Source organism: Thermobia domestica, chromosome 5 (assembly GCF_964235325.1).
Source record: "Thermobia domestica chromosome 5, izTheDome1.hap1.1, whole genome shotgun sequence".
In the NCBI taxonomy this organism is placed as follows: domain Eukaryota; kingdom Metazoa; phylum Arthropoda; class Insecta; order Zygentoma; family Lepismatidae; genus Thermobia; species Thermobia domestica.
The window spans coordinates 282,544,426-282,558,427 of NC_137458.1; the positions used below are offsets into that span (position 1 = coordinate 282,544,426).

Genomic DNA, 14,002 nt, shown 5'->3' on the forward strand with positions numbered 1-14,002 from the left:
GACCAAAAAAAAGCACACGAAAAAGTGACCTAAATCTCATCATGCCCCCCCCCTTTTTTTTTTGTCTATTTCTCCATCACCTCTCTCTTTGTTTGTTGTTCTGTTTCATCTTTTCTTCTTTACTTCTTCTTTTTGAGCTTCCTTCTTTCTTAAATTTTCTAAGTATGCTTTGTAGTTACGGTAATTAGACTTAGCAGATGTAAGAAGCTTCTGAGTAAGTGGAACCAGTTCTGGCCTATTTCCGAATTTCTTCATCTCAGACATTATATTTAACTTAGCATTGAGAGTTTTCAAAGCCATGAAATATTCAAATTCATCACCTACTCGTAAGAAGAACATACAAGAAGCATAATACAAGACGAGCATGATGAACCACACAAACACGCACACAATGTTGAGCGGAGCGTTAACTATAGCGAGAGAAAACTAAAAGACTATTATGATAGAAGAAAGAATAGACACAGAACGGTTCTCAACCCAATCTTGAGAGCTTGCATCCACCAACCATCCACTGTGATTTAGAAAGAATAAAAGCTGAAGTGAGAATGAAGCTGACTGTTTCACATGGCAGCAAGTACTGAAGATTTCAGAAGAGTAATGAGTAACAAGTTTCTGCCTTTGTCCATTTATTTTTATATTTTTCTTAGAAAACTGCCAATGCAGAACATAAATCACACGAAAAAGTCACTTTACCTCCCAAAAAAGTAACTTTTAGTGACAAATTTGACAAAAAGTATCTTTCAGTGACCAACTTGAAAAAAGGTAACTTTTAGTTAAAAAAAAAAAAAGAAAGAAAAAAAAGTGACTTGCTATGAGCCCTGATCTGGTAAAGAAGTAAAGGCTTGAGTTCATATTCTTCGGCCCCGACATCTCATGGAAAGACGATCGAAAAGCTGTACGAACGCCATCTTGCAGGGGACAGGTGAAAGTTTATAGCGACTATGGACAAGGTCAGGGCTCATAGTGATCTGGTCTCTTGTAAATAGTTGAAAAATGACTAAAAGTACACGAAAAAGTGACCAAAATCTCATCATGCCCTTTTTTTCTTTGTCAATTTCTCCATCACCTCTCTCCTTGTTTGTTGTTTTGTTTCATCTTTTCTTCTTTGCTTCTTCGTTTTGAGCTTCCTCCTTTCTTAGGTTTTCTAAGTATGCTTTGTAGTTACGGTAAGCAAACTTAGCAGATGTAAGAAGTTTCTGAGTAAGTGGAACCAGTTCTGGTCTATTTCTGAATTTCTTCATCCCAGACATTATATTTAACTTAGCATTGACAGTTCTCAAAGCCATGAAATATTCAAATTCACGACCTACTCTTAAGAAGAATATACAAGAAGCATAACGCAAGACGAACATGATGAACCACACAAACTCACACACACACAACGTTGAGCAGAGTGTTAACTATTACGAGAGAAAACTAAAAGACTATTATGATAGAAGAAAGAATAGACATTTCTTTCTATATCTTCTATCTTTCTTTCTTTCTATTTCTTTCTTTATATTTTTCTTAGAAAACTGCCAATGCAAAACATAAATCACACGAAAAAGTCACTTTACCTCCCAAAAAAAGTAACTTTTAATAAAAAATTTGAAAAAAAAAGTAACTTTTAGTGACCAACTTTTCAGTAACTTTTAGTGACAAAAGAAAGTAACTTTTAGTTAAAAAAGTGACTCGCTATGAGCCCTGCAAGGTATTGCCTATTTCCAGTATTTCCAGAGGCTTCAAAAATGATAATAATAATAATAATAAAATCTGCTTTTAAAGGCTTTCTAGGAATATGGGAACGAAAGATAAAGGGAAATGGACTTCGCTACATGACATTTCAGTCTCTTAGCGCCTGAGTACTGAAAATGGAAGGTATACTAAAATCAATAAAGGAACAAATTAATCCATATGATATTTGTAGCAACATATGACATCATTGACATTTTAAAATGTTGTACATTGCAATTATCAGCGCCCCGTTCCCAATATTTTTGGTCTTATGTTAGTATTTATCATAATATATCTATCTATCTATATATATATATATATATACGGGAGGGCTTTACTAAACTAAATTTAGTATTTGTGCAATTTTAAATACCTGGCAAGTTTCCTTCTGCGACGTAGCGTGAGAAATACTGGAAAACCTTTTCAGCATCATCGGTATCAAACATTTGACGACCTCCTAACTCTGTAATACGAGGTAAAAAATTCAGTTATATCTCAAAAAAAAAAAAAAAAAAAAAAAAAAAAAAAAAAAAAAAAAATCAATATGTGGATCATCACTTTGCGAGATTTTACCTAGAAAGCCTGAAAAATAAGGTAATTACATCACAAAATGTACGCTAATGTAAATAATAATAATAATAATAATAATAATAATAATAATAATAATAATAATAATAATAATAATAATAATAATCTTCTGCAATAATTAGTAATGTGGTCTGAGATAGTAAAAGCATAATTTTAATTTCAGACACGACATAATAATGATTATCTAAAGTTAATGATATCGCTTAAAAATTATAGCAAAATAAGGCCCTTGTGTAGATTCCCGGACGATCCTAGAAACAGGATCTTTTCATTGAATTTCGATCACAGCTGTCATAAAATTTCTCTTTGCGGCGATTGAGCTTATTTTCATAAATGCTCAGAAATGGAGTTCGTTATTCTATAAGTTGACTGAGATTAAAAGATGCAATGAGGTTTCTGAATAAATCTATCATAAGTTTAGTAAATTGAAAGGTTTCAAACTCAAGGCCGTAAATATGCATTTTCAAGCTTTTACATTGCAATAATGATTTTTGAGAAAATCAATTAATAATTTTTGATATATTGATTGATGTCTGATGTACGAACAACTAATTTCTAATAACAAACAAGACCCACATGGAATATGTTGCAAGAACTTGTGAGCAGAATCAGCGATTTCAAAAACTCGTTCCCATTAGAGAAACAATATTAAGGGAAAGTAATCAAGTTAACTGAAACGCTACAACAGATATAAATCATCTTTCATCGAACGAAATTTTATCTTTATCTGTCTTATCATTTTACTTTACCCTGCCTCATCCCATACTGTTCACTGCAAGGAAATACAACATGTGGTTTGAAGTTGATATTCTGTGTGGGGGGAGGGGGGTCAAGTTTCATGAAACTAACAACTCTGTAAGTGATTTTGATATTAAAAATATTAAGCAATAGAACCGCTAGAAAAATCGATAATACTACTGCTGTATCAAGTTCGCTGTTCTAATTTATCTTGCATAGTTGTAATTTTACCATACACAAACATAAAAGGTTATATTATTATCAGTATTTTAAGATTAGTACCAAGTAGGATATAATTATAAATTGTGTTTCCTTTCTATTGAAATTCTACATGCCAGCTCTGTAACGCAAGTTGTGAAACTCAGTATAAGGAATATAATATGGCGTCATTACATTACATTACGTTACTATGAAGATTGCATACGGTAGATAATGACATTTGAACTGCAAAATTAAGAGAAGTCAATGGAACTCAATCTGTTATTTTTGGAATATTGTCCACTAACTGCGCATACCAGCAAGATAAGAACCATTGTTTATAGTGTTTGAAGCTTTACAGCACACGCCTATTGGCGCACAACTGCGCAACCCAGTAACGATAACGGGGTCTCAAATGACTACTCTCTTGCCTGGCAATACCCATTTGTTTATTACACCACTGTGGAGAATTTAACTGAGCAACTCAGCTACAACGATAATATTTAATGTTAAATGGTGAAAAGTGCTTCATATGCTGCTGTAGTCCGAAAAAAAAAGAAAAGAAAAAAAGAAAAGAAAGAAAAAAGAAAATATTATTCTAATACTGATTCACCGATGTAGGTTGCTAAAATAGATAGAATAGATTGTGACCCGACTTCAACTGGGATATTTCAAATATTACTGACCCAAAATCATGGAAGAAAATAAAGTTCTACGAAGGAAATTTCATCTATAAGTTCTCTATTTGAAGCTCCTTTCAGAACTTATAAGTTTTACGTCCAGATATTGTAAAAGTCATACAAAAAAAAAAAAAAATAATGGTAACTTTCTCGTTTACTTAGGCGCACCGTACAAACTTTATGTCTTTTTTTCTCTTGACTTTGGCAATTGGATCTCGATTCCCTTGTGCTCTGAACGCCTTATATACTACTTACAACTTGTACACTCAATGTAATATCTGTAAATGCAATACTACTATAAATTTCAAACCATACTTTATGTTTTGAATACTCACTTTTCCTCATCATACGATTTCCTATCAGTTTCTTTTTGCTTTTCTTGATTTTACCAATATGATTCCGTTTCCTTCTTCTGTTATAGATTTCATTGAAAATTTTGCGTCTAATTTGAGTGAAATCGTAATCTCCTCTCAATGTGGTTTTCATCATAAAATTTTCTATAATGTGTCTCCCTAGAATTAAAGGAAATACTATAATTTTTTTTTTTTTTCAGATATTCACCCAAAACACTTCTTGACATTTTTTCTCAAAAATACTGTCGAAATCAACAGAATTAAAATTCTTTGCATAATTTCTGTCAATTTTGCTGCCTGTATAACTGCATGCCTATAGATGTTGGTCTCGTGAAACCAGTAAATTATACGTATTACTGCCACTATACTGTCACATTTCCTTGATCAGGGTTGAAATCAAGAAATTGTGGAGACTTTACCTCCATACCTAGCGTTAGTATGTTTATGGCCTATCTGAAAACAAGGGACGGGGTACCTGACTTTTATTCTTCACCAGTGATGGCCAATTTATAACACACTGGGGCCAGGACAATATACGAACCATACCTACGGACCATTTTCCGTTTTCCGGGCTTTAACCGTTGATCTAGTGGCTACCGCGTACGCCTTTGATGCACGTAGTCTTAGGTTCAATTCCCGGTGGAAGAACACAGAAACCTTTCTTTCACAATTATTCACTTTCATTTATCATCCCTCTCCTTTAGCCTAAAGAGCGGAATTGTGGAACGTTAAACTTTAAACTTACAAAAAAAAAAAAAAAAAAAAAAAAAAATTCTGGACGACTCCTGAATGTCAGTAAGTCACACATTTTCGGAATCTTTGTTCTTTTCTGGCTACCCTTTTAGCTTGTTTCGTGAGTCTAGGCTAACTAGGGCCTGAGTTAAGATAAGGAAGTACCTACATGAAATTTCCATTTTCTAAAAATCGGCCCGGCACCAAAAACGTTACTTTATAGAATAAGGTTTAAAGGTTAAAACAAATATTTTTACAGTTAAAAGTTAAGTCTCGATTCAGGGATATTATAATGGCCAGCTATACTCTTCCTGTTATGCATCGTTTTAAAAAGGAATAAATCATACAATTTTCCACTTTTATTCTCTGCCATCATTGCTTTACACTATCATTGTCTGTTGGACACTTATGTAAATTAAGACATTTTCTGTGAAAAGAATGATGGCCAACTTAAAACAAATTTCACTGTATTTAGAAAATACAGTATTATTTAATGAAATTTATCGTGTTTCGAGATGTTCATAATTGTTAAAAAGTAAGTCCTAAAATTAATTAAGATATCAGACAGTTTAGCGACGAAGTACTCAATAACAAATATACATAACTAATAAATAATCTCCAAACACTAATACTAGTAACTTAGGTAGAGGAATTATATTACTCATACTCTGAATTAAAAAAAAAAAATAAAATAAAAAATAAATAAATTTAAAATTAAGAGATGTGAGCACGATATTTATAAGCAAGACAGAACGTTAAGAAACAGCATAATTATGTTATTCTAATAAAAAGGGATAAAACCATTCATCCTTTGACTGATTCCACAAATTTCACTTGAAGAAAATATCTTTAGAGTCTGCTTTTTAAAATTATTGGCATATCTCAACATATAAACAAAACGCAAAAATATTTCATTTTCTACGAAAAAAATCCTCAAATTTTCCTGACTTACAGGTTAAGTACTATTTTCCCTGACCCTTTCATATTTCGTTTTCTGACTTTTCCAGGACTTCCCTGATTTCCAGATTTATAAGAACACTATAACGATGATGATAATGGCATGATAAAAATCCCTTTTATTTATCTTCCTTTATATGCCTAGGTGTTAGTTTTTTTTATATACATACATACATACATACATACATATATATATATATATATATATATATATATATATATATATATATATATATATATATATATATATATATATATATATATATATATATATATTCATAATCTGTTTCCATTTCTTTACCACTCTTCCATACTAGCTTTCAGTTTTTTCAAATTTCGCTGGGAAGAATTAAAGATAAGGATAATGAATAGGTTTGAGTCTATGGAATATGAGATCAACAAAATATAACTAAAAGACAAAAACCAGCATCCTCCAAAATCCTCGTTTTATTAGTTGTCTGACAAATCATGAAAGCAGAATGTGTGGGCTACCGTTACCGTTTGACTTCGACAGCGAAGGTCTAAACGATACAGCATTTGGCGATAAAAAGACAGTGCAGCTTCATTTTCAATAAAGGAAAATATTCTTCTTGATACCTGTGTATTTTCAATCATAAGTTCTATTTCTTTTACATGTTTAGATAACTTTCGAGTAGAAAGATCACTGTAAATTCTAGGAATCCACGAAGTTCGTGTCTAGAGCCACACACAGTTGACCCCAAAACTTCAAAGCTATATTTAAGTTAATGTATTAGAGCAGTGAGTTGAAAAGCCATACATCTAACATTTTTCTTTTTTAAATTTTCATTTATTTATTTACTCATATTTGTAATGCTGCTTGTAGACGATCCAAGAAAGCTTGAACAAGACCATTCAATACCTCAAATTTACACGTTCAAAGGAGTATTGTTCAAGACACTTGAACGAGAGACTCGAATGGTCTTGAAACAACTTAAGGCATGGTTGCATCACAGAACGAAATATACACAAATGAACTACAAACAGTGATGAAGTATCTCCCGTTGAAAGGACTCATGGTGGCATAACAAGATATTAGATAATATCATCTCTGTATACTTCACATTAAGAAATGGCACAGATTTTCCTGTCAAAGGCAATCGTCTAATTTAATCTGCTCTGGATGTCTATTTACATTCGTTATGTTGAAAACGTCCAGCGTATAAAACAGTTCAAAAAGTGGTTAACGGTACATAATTACGCATAGTAGACATAGTTGACATTTTATGCAGTAGCATTGATTTCCATCTTGACAATATTTGGATTTTTTTTTTCCGGCCATAATGTTACAGTGTAAGAAAGCTAAGTCAGTTATTTCCAGCCTTAAACAAACCATCAAAACATCGTGTGAAATTATTCATCTTCAACAACAAAGCCACTTTTCACGGCTGTGATTCACCCATCTTCTATGAAATCGGTACTTGGGGAAACTTGCGAGCTAAATGCGGCCGGGTTGCGGCGTTGGCCACATTATCTCCTCTATGTGCGGAAGTCATGGCAGTATAAGCCTTCCTGTCTCAACGTCCTACACTGCTTTATCTCAAATGGAGGACTATTATTTTCTTTTTTGTGCACTTCGATTCGACTGCAAATTGTAACGAACAAAAATGTACTAAAATGAGTATACCATCCCGATCTATTTTACTGTTCATGTAAACAGAAATACGAAACAATATTAAGAGTTTTATATAGACATGAGAAATCATTAATTAAAAGTCAAATCTTTTGCGGATAAATAGTGATATTTTCGTAACTTTAGTTTTGAACTAGAAAATTTTGGCAGAATTGTTAAAGAAAGCAAACTATTGCTTTTCGGGACTTTAAATTCAGTAAAATAGTGATCTAATATATGAAGGTATAAAATAGTGTACATTATCCAACATTACCAGTTGTAACGTAACAAATATTATATCCGTAACTACAAATTGATCTCTTTCAACATTTGCTTTGAAGTAAGTGACATATTACTGTGATATATAAGTTAAATTAATTATCCCAAGAAAAAAAAAGAGGAATTCCACTGCTACTTCAGTCCATAAAGATTGCTCCAGGCCAAAAAAAAAAGTTATTTCTCTGAATCTAATTTTTGCAAGAAATTGGAGAACTGAAGAAAAGAAAGAATAAACAAAGGTTTCTCCATCGGACCTTGTAAAGGTTTTCCAATTTGCAGTCAGATAAGATATAGAGATTTCTAGTAACTTCTCAACAGAAACAGAGGACTATGATCTGTTATCTCTTAATAGTAAAAAGAAGTGCTTTGTCATAAATAAATAAATAAATAAATAAATAAATAAATAAATAAATAAATAAATATAAATAAATAAATAAATAAATAAGTGAGAATCAGTTTTCATGTTCCCCACTCTTAGTCTAAGAAAATGTGCTTATCTTTCAGAATTAAACGTCCACATATTATTCCTGTTTGGAAGTAACCTGACATACTAATTTAACATGACAACGTGTGTATTAAAGACAAGCAATTACAACATTTTTCTGTAATGCATCTGCCGAATATATCACATTTCGTTTATCTCCCTTCTCACATATATAAGAAGTACATTCTTACTGCAAACACATAACAATATGTGAACAAAATTAAGTTCGTAAACTCGAAAGAAATCGTAATACCTGGTGGTCTTCCTTTAGCAATATAACGAGAGAAATATCGAGAAACCTTTGCTGCGTCTTCAACTATCCATTTCTCACGATATCCACCTGTAATAATATACATGAAATAAAAAGTTATGAATTAACGCTTACCTTTTAAGAAATAAAATTAGTATATATATATATATATATATATATATAGGGCTAGTGCTAATTAAATGTTCGATTTTAAGTCGGGTGGGCCACAACATTCTGTAACGAAACGAATCACTGGACCACGGTCGAACGTGCATCACAAACTGTGCAATGTTCAGAAAACAGGTTGGGGTGTCCAGTCAGAAAACTAGTGTATTGCTGAACAAGGGCATGTGAAAGTGCACCACGGAGAACTCACATCTGCGAGTGATTTTCCTTTACGAGTTACGAACTAGGACATTCTGCATATCTAGACGAGAAAATAATAATAATAATAAAAAATAAAACTGCACTTCGGCTAAAAGTGGTGAATACACTGTTCGTTTCTGAAGTTTTGTGCCAGTAATACAACGGTGAAAAATAAAACTTTCGACCACCGACCAACAGTATGTTTTGATTTTAACTCTTCACAAAACACCGTAAAAGTGGACTCTCCGGAAAATGTTGGTGTAATTGTACACGATAGGCATAAACCGTTATCACTGTTACTCGGTGGCTCCGCGTAATCGATAAAATGAAAAAGCTGGACTCACGGGCGTCAGAAACATCGTGGAAGAGGACCCTCGAGAAAATGTTGGTGTAATTGTACACGATAGGCATACATCGTTGTCAGTTATTCAGTGGTTCCGTGCAATCGGTAAAATGAAAACGCTGGACTCATGGGTACAACATGAGTTGACACTGAATGTACGGAGTAACCGGGAAAATTTACGGCATCAGATTATCACTTCTAAAATGAATCTTCTGACAACAGTAAACGGTCAGGACAACGATTGGATCATGATCAATGTTCAGGACAGTAATCAAAACCACCCACATATGTTGTTACTCGTACAGTGGCCTATGATGAAGGTGATTTATCATGTCTTTTTCCATCGCGGCGAAACTATCACTGCGCATCGTTACAATGCTGAATCCATCAAATGAATCGCACGTATTCAGCAATGGTCAATAGACAGGGTGTCCTCATGTTATATGACAAAGGACGGTGCAAGTTCTCCACCGAATTGCAGTATGATATTTCTCACCTACCATATTCTTCCATCAAACACTACCACTCCTGACATCTTGGTCACTTCTTTCAGAGAAGACCATTTCTGACTATCAGGCGGTGAAACATGCGGTTGATCACTTCTTATCGCAGACTTTAGATTTTTTTTTGTCATGGAATCTGCTCATTGGCTGAGCGGTGACACAAATATCTGGTTCTGCTTGAGACTAATTTGACAAAACCAGGTATTGTAACTGTTTCCTTTAAAGATTTTGAATTTGACACACGTTAGCCAAATATTTCCATCGAACCTTTTATATATATATATATATGTCTGTGTGTGTGTGTATTTCGAGAGACGGAGAACTAAAGGATTCCGAATGGGCCGTGTAACTTAAAAATACAAGGTTCTTAGAAGATAATTATAGACGAAAACATACTCCTGCGACTGGTAAGACGAGGAAATGTTGAACAGGTCGAAGTCTGAGCAAATGTTTTAAGAAAGAAAAAATATTAGACAGGGAAAGCATAGAATGCAGAAAATCAAGTATGAACGCAGTTTGTAACGAGATCTGCAAGATGCAAGTAAAAACCTTTTCTTGGAATGTAGATTTCAGGGCGATCTATCTTCAGTAAGTTTCCTACAAAACGCAAAAAGAGTTTGCTTGTGCTCCGTATGTATGGGTTTGCATATTAGTAGCAGATACATTTAAATAAATAATAAAAAAAAAAAAAGAAAGAAAGTGAGTCATAGGCTGTTAATATATATATTTTAATTTGTTTGAAAAGTAAAAAGATCGTTAGGTTTAGCGCTTGGAGCAAGAAAATTACAAAAAGAAACTAATGAAATAACGTAATTCGTAGTCTAGAACTGTTCATTACTTTGATATACTTCGGCATTCGATATTGACTGTTTTTTTAGATGTTTTCGATACTGATAGGAATTTCTGAACGTCCAGTTTCGATTTGATTTGATATTTTCGTACAAAAGTTTGTTATTTAAATATACCAAGACCGATTTTGGTATTTTTCACAGTTCTACTTGTGGATATAAGAACATTAATCCGAAGTAATTGAGAAAGAGATGGAGAAGGGGTAACGGATGAATGAAGGCGGCTGGAAAATATATAAATAATACTATGAAATAAAAATAATAATACAAACACAAGAGTGGGGTATTGAAAAGTCAAGTAACTGAATAATACTAATAATAATAATTGCAGCAAGCTTCCACCACTCGACTCTTCGGCATTATTGTATTGACACGTCTCCCTGTAATATGAAGTTACACACACCAAAATAATTAGATTTTAATATATATATATATATATATATATATATATATATATATATATATATATATATATATATATATATATATATATATATATATGTGTGTGTGTGTGTGTGTGTGTGTGTGTGTGTGTGTCTCTCCCTATCTCGATATCTGTAGTGTTTGAGATTCAAATCAATCAAGAGTGAGTGGTGAATTTACTCTTATCTTTTTTTTTTTTTTTTTTTTTTTTTTTAAAGAAGTTCCATAATAACTTACTTAAAAATTATTCGATATTAATATTATATATGACATAAGTTGATTGGGTTTTCCCACAATCCCTGGTGCCTGGAGTTGGAATCAGTCCAGAATGAAGAGAGAATTTACCTTTTACCCTCCAGCCGATAAAAATATATTTAATAATAGTCTTCGAAATAATAATAATAATAATAATCGATTTTCGTGCAATACGGTTTACTTTCGCTGAGCCTTCCTAATTATCTGCACTGCACAGCCCGGTCAATAATGAGGAAGTAAATGTATCTAATTTATCTGAAATGTAATTTAACAAAAAAAAAAAAAAAAAAAAGTTTGCGCATATTGTAATTTTTGTGAAACCTACTTTGTGTTCCTGTCGTCTACAGTTGAAATAAGTCGAGGTCAGGGAATGAATCACTATGAGATGAAAGTATGTTAACGATAGCTTTCCTAAAATTTACGCCGATTTTCATTAAACATTGCGTATACTTTCTTTCACGCTTCCAATGAAGTCTATGCTCAAAGGCGATATTCAAGGGAAGGCGGCTAATTCATTCCAAGTTTTCAGCGTGAATTTCATTAAAAAAAAAAAAAAAAAAAAAAAAATTCTTGAAAGCTAAAGGATTACTGTCATTGGTTAGGACTGAAATTGGTGCAGGGTGAGACAACACAAATTTCCATTAAAAAAACTTGTTGATTTTTCATTACTATATTTTTTTGTAGCGTTCTTTCTTTTATTTATTATATTTCTCTTTAATACTTTTATTTCATACATTTCTCATTTTTAGTACAATCTACGAGGGTTGTTACGTAAGTTCTACGGTTACTTTTAAACGAAGCAGTGAAGAGTTTATGGATCATGTTACTTTTCAACGTAGTCCTCTGACAAGTCAACACATTTTTCCCATCGATATTCAAGTGGCGTTAATGCCTCTGATTAAAAAAAAAAAAAAAAAAAAAATGATTTGTCGAAGGCGTGTAAAATTTCATCTACAGCATGCATGAAGTGATCATCAGTGTCAAAATGAGTACCTTCCAACTTCTTTTTGAGCTTTGGAAAGATAGGTGGGTGGGAGGACTAATTCGTAGCCGCAATCACAAATTGCTGCCGTTGAGATGACTGACTAGTGGCTAGGGGCATTGTTTTGATGGAGAAGCATACCTACTGTCAGTCTCTCACGACGCTTCGCCGAGTCGTAGAAACCTCCGTATTACTGCCCAGTCACTGTTCGCCCCTTTGGAAGATAATCAATCAACACTATCCCTTCCGAATTCCAGAAAACTGTAGCTATCACTTTTCCAGCTGAGGGCACTGACTAGGCCTTCTTCGGAGGAGGGGATAAGGTGTTTCCACTACTTGAAACTTTGTTTGGATTCTGGTTGATAATAGTGAACCAAGGTCTCATTTACTATTATGAATCGAATGCGATATGCGAATGCGAAAAGCAATACATGCTTACTTCTAATATTTCTTGGTTAGGCTTAGAATTTATGCAACAACTCTCGTATTCATTCATTTTCTCCGTACTGTCTTCATCCATGGTCAATACCCTACTCGTACTGGAATATCGCTTCTCGTGAGATCAGCAAACTCAAGCAGGAAAGACAAATAAGTGGACGTTCATACGCACCAGAGGGTGTGCATGTCCACCCAGTGTCGTGAGGACAGTTGGGAAATATTTGAAAGAAAGAAGTAGAAAACTCCAGCCTAGAAACCCAACATTAACAGTACAGGGGAGCCCGTGTACTGGTCACACATCACCCCAAAGGGGTGAGTGCTAGAAGCCAGCTGATGGAACCTGTCCCCTAAGGGCTGAAAGTCGTCATACTGTTTTCAGTTTCGTTATCATATATCAATCTGCGTTACTTCACATTGCAGTTTTTATATAAACACAAGTTTCTCACCAGTGATTTTTTTACGTCTTTAGGTGTTTTCTTTTCTCTAAGTCTTTTGCTCAGATTTCGACTTGTCCAACATTCCTTTGTCATACATTTGGACGCTACTTAAAACATGACCGACCGCTACTTCTAACATTATTTTTTATTTCTCCCACGCTCTGAGGAAAGGGGGGGGGGACGACGACGACGATAGTTTTGAAAATTAATATTTAATCTCTTCAGAGCGTCTTTGTTCTGTCTTGTAAGACCATTTGAAGAAGAGATAAAATATTTAGAGAAGGCACGCTCAAATTTCGAACACACTGATAGTGGTAGGAAAAAAAATAATGTCAATAAGTTTATGAGTAACGCACATTAAGATTTCACTAGGCTGTCTTTCAATTATTTTGAATCAACTGAAATCAACAGAATCATGGATCATTAATATTAATGAGAATTATTTATACATTAGCTTAGAATTCTTAGCATTTAAATTTGCACTTTAATTAATAAACACTTACCTATAATGTGCCCTGAGAATTCTAAAAGAATTGTTATATTCCTAGTACAATTTCGGCAACCAATCCTGTTGCCTTCGAAAGCTAGACAGTAATGAAGAATATTCACGAATATTTTTCATATTTTATTCAACAATAGTCCTTTTTCCACACAAAACATAAAATCAGCAATTAATCACTGAAATGTCTGCGATTACTACAAGCACTAACTTCAAACTTAGCAGTACAATATAAAAGCAACCTAGATGTTAATTTTTACACGAGTTTCATATATATATATATATATAGTAATAACTAAAATCTTA

The 14,002-nt window shown here is 33.3% G+C and overlaps 1 protein-coding gene across 11 annotated transcripts in view; it reads right to left on the minus strand.

Annotated features, from left to right (window-relative positions):
* Positions 1-14,002, minus strand: part of LOC145686670 (uncharacterized) — a 165,190-nt gene that overhangs the window by 116,048 nt on the left and 35,140 nt on the right. For 10 of the 11 annotated variants that reach the window (XM_081760180.1, XM_081760170.1, XM_081760172.1 and 7 more), the window contains exons 6-8: positions 8,606-8,692; positions 4,253-4,429; positions 2,087-2,176 (exon numbers count right to left, since the gene is read on the minus strand). In XM_081760180.1, the coding sequence (XP_081616306.1) occupies positions 2,087-2,176; positions 4,253-4,429; positions 8,606-8,692 (354 nt within the window). The remainder of the gene's footprint in view (positions 1-2,086; positions 2,177-4,252; positions 4,430-8,605; positions 8,693-14,002) is intronic. The other variant, XM_081760177.1, reaches the window with a different exon arrangement.